Source organism: Aplysia californica, unplaced genomic scaffold, assembly GCF_000002075.1.
Source record: "Aplysia californica isolate F4 #8 unplaced genomic scaffold, AplCal3.0 scaffold00260, whole genome shotgun sequence".
Lineage (NCBI taxonomy): Eukaryota > Metazoa > Mollusca > Gastropoda > Aplysiida > Aplysiidae > Aplysia > Aplysia californica.
Window position 1 is genome coordinate 585,105 of NW_004797530.1, and position 2,414 is coordinate 587,518.

Here is a 2,414-nt window from a genome sequence, read left to right on the forward strand (position 1 = left end):
TTTTTGTTTTGTTGTTGTTGTTGTTTATTTGGGTGGGTTTGTTTGAGGGTTTTTTTGGGGGGGTGCAAATTGAAAATTCTACTTCCCATTCTGACACATATGACTTTGCATTTCGCTTCTTTTTTATTGTTTGTCTTCTTTGCTTTTATTTCATTTTGCGTCACTTGTAACTGACAGGTGGTTATAGCTTGCTCTGTTCCGTCACTCAACAGTTAAAACGGAATAATAATACAAATCGCTCCGTTTTAACTTCCCGGGTCTTTGAATGCGGATCTAAAAGTTGGACGATCATCAGCAAACTATGGTTCGTAAGGGGAGTCCAAAAATATGTGAGGGGATTTACTTCAAAAACATCAAAATGTTAACCTATTCTTATCGACACCAGACTCCAACGCATGCCAGTGAAACACGGTCCGGAGGAAGGATGAGCGCTATTCGAGACTCACGACATGGAGATACCTAGACGGTTGGGGAAGGGGAGCTACATGCCAGGGGTGTTAGTGTCGGGGTAGGATGATGTCGCTGTCTCAAAGTGAAAAATTCGTCTGCTAGGTAACTGTTTGTTTTAGTAGAGGTTTTACGTCGCTCGCAACTGCATAAGGTCATATGAGCGCGAAGGGGTGGATGTCAACAGAGAAGTCCTTACAGGGAATCAGACTTACTCTGCTCACCTCTCTAGCTTCAACAGCACTAAAAACCCCGGAAATAGCAGGCCACAAGACTGTGACAAACTACAAAAGAAGTAGAGGAAAATGACGATAGTAAGGATTAGGAAAGAATACGCAGCAGTTCCCTGTTGTAGTTCAGGCTTTTACTGATCCTGTGAAAGCACACACAGAGGAGAGTGTTTAATAGAGGGGCAAATACAGAAAACTCTTTTTTACTGGAGTGCCAACCAAAAATTACGTGCGCATTGCTGTTGTCAAATTAATAAATGAGCTAGATTTTTTAAAGACAAATAGAGAATAGAAAACAGGTTGTAGAAGACGCCATAGGTTGTAGAAGACGCCGTAGGTAGATCTCAGTTGTTCTTTCCCTCAACTGTTTCTGTGCGTGTTTCTTTTACCATGCACTAAGCATCTGTATAATGTCGGCGTGCTTCTACTCACTAAAAATAAGCAAATTGAAAGAAGCTTTTTATCAAGAAGCTATTTATCACTTCAATTTTCACAGAAATGCCTTTATCTTTATTGAGCACTCTAAACTGGCATGGGGGTTTTTTTAAATCGTGTTTTGCATTTCTGTTCTATTCTTACTTCCTAGTTCTACCTTTCGTGTTCTTACATACCACCAGTATTATTCTCGTTGCCCTCCTAGCTTTCGCTAGATTTGCACCCACATCTCTTCACTCACACATTCTTAAGGTCGTCCTAGCTGTTACAACGAGATTAAAATAGGTAAGGCTGACAAGCAATTTGCTTTCACGCAAATTGTTATCATTTCGAGGGAGTGGGAAAAAAATATTTCAAGTTTGGTGCAATACTTTTTAAGAATCAACATGCCCACCTTGTGTTGAACACTGCTAAATCTTGTCACTACATTTAGACTTCTTCTCGACATTGATAGATCTATGGAGACGTTAAGAACATCTACATACCAAAAACAGAAGTTATTTTTTAACACTGTTCTGGTTACTGCTTAAAAGTCATACTCAAAATTGGTTAAAAGTTCAACAACAACAAAAATACATGTTGGTATTTTACTTAACTTATGAAGTCATCCGCCTTCTACATCAGGCATTTAACTACAAAGCCCTGGGGCAATGCTTTCAGGACTAAAAGCAACAAACAACAACAGCAGCAGACAACAACTACAACAACAATATTTTTAATAATAATAAATATCATTTGTATAGCGCATGTCCCCACTCGAAAGCAAGCGCTATGCGCTTTACACTATTTGATTACCCCAACAGACCATAGAATACTCAGAAACATTCTCAGCTTCCCGGGAAGCATACTGTGCAAGAAGCTAGTTAAGCGCTCAAACACTAACAAACTGACAAGATCTGTCACTGTCCATAAACAACAACAACAGCAGCAGCAAAAACAACAACAACAGTAACATGTCTTTCTACTTCTCTCAAGTCTAAACGTTACTCTCCCCAGATGATGAGCTGGAGACTTTCATCACAGAAGTGGTGCAGGCTGCAAACAGAGGCGTCTCCGCGGTGAAAAATGCAACACAGTCAGAGCCCAACTGGAGCTTTGGTCAAGCTTTTTTCTTTGCCAGTACTGTTGTTACAACCATAGGTAAGAATGATTATTATAACGTATTTGTTGATGTTTTTAACCCCCCCCCCAAAAAAAAAAATATTAAAAAATCACACAAAAAACAACCGAATAAAATAAAAATAAAAATTGACAAACTTTGGAGTATTTAGGAGTCATTTTTCATACCCTGTGTGTCAGGGC

The 2,414-nt window shown here is 39.3% G+C and overlaps 1 protein-coding gene across 1 annotated transcript in view; it reads left to right on the forward strand.

Annotated features, from left to right (window-relative positions):
• LOC101851353 (potassium channel subfamily K member 1) overlaps positions 1-2,414 on the forward strand; it is a gene marked incomplete at its 5' end in the record, with an annotated part of 47,167 nt that overhangs the window by 30,829 nt on the left and 13,924 nt on the right. The window contains 1 exon segment of the mRNA XM_013083897.2: positions 2,109-2,252. Coding sequence (XP_012939351.1) covers positions 2,109-2,252 — 144 coding nt within the window.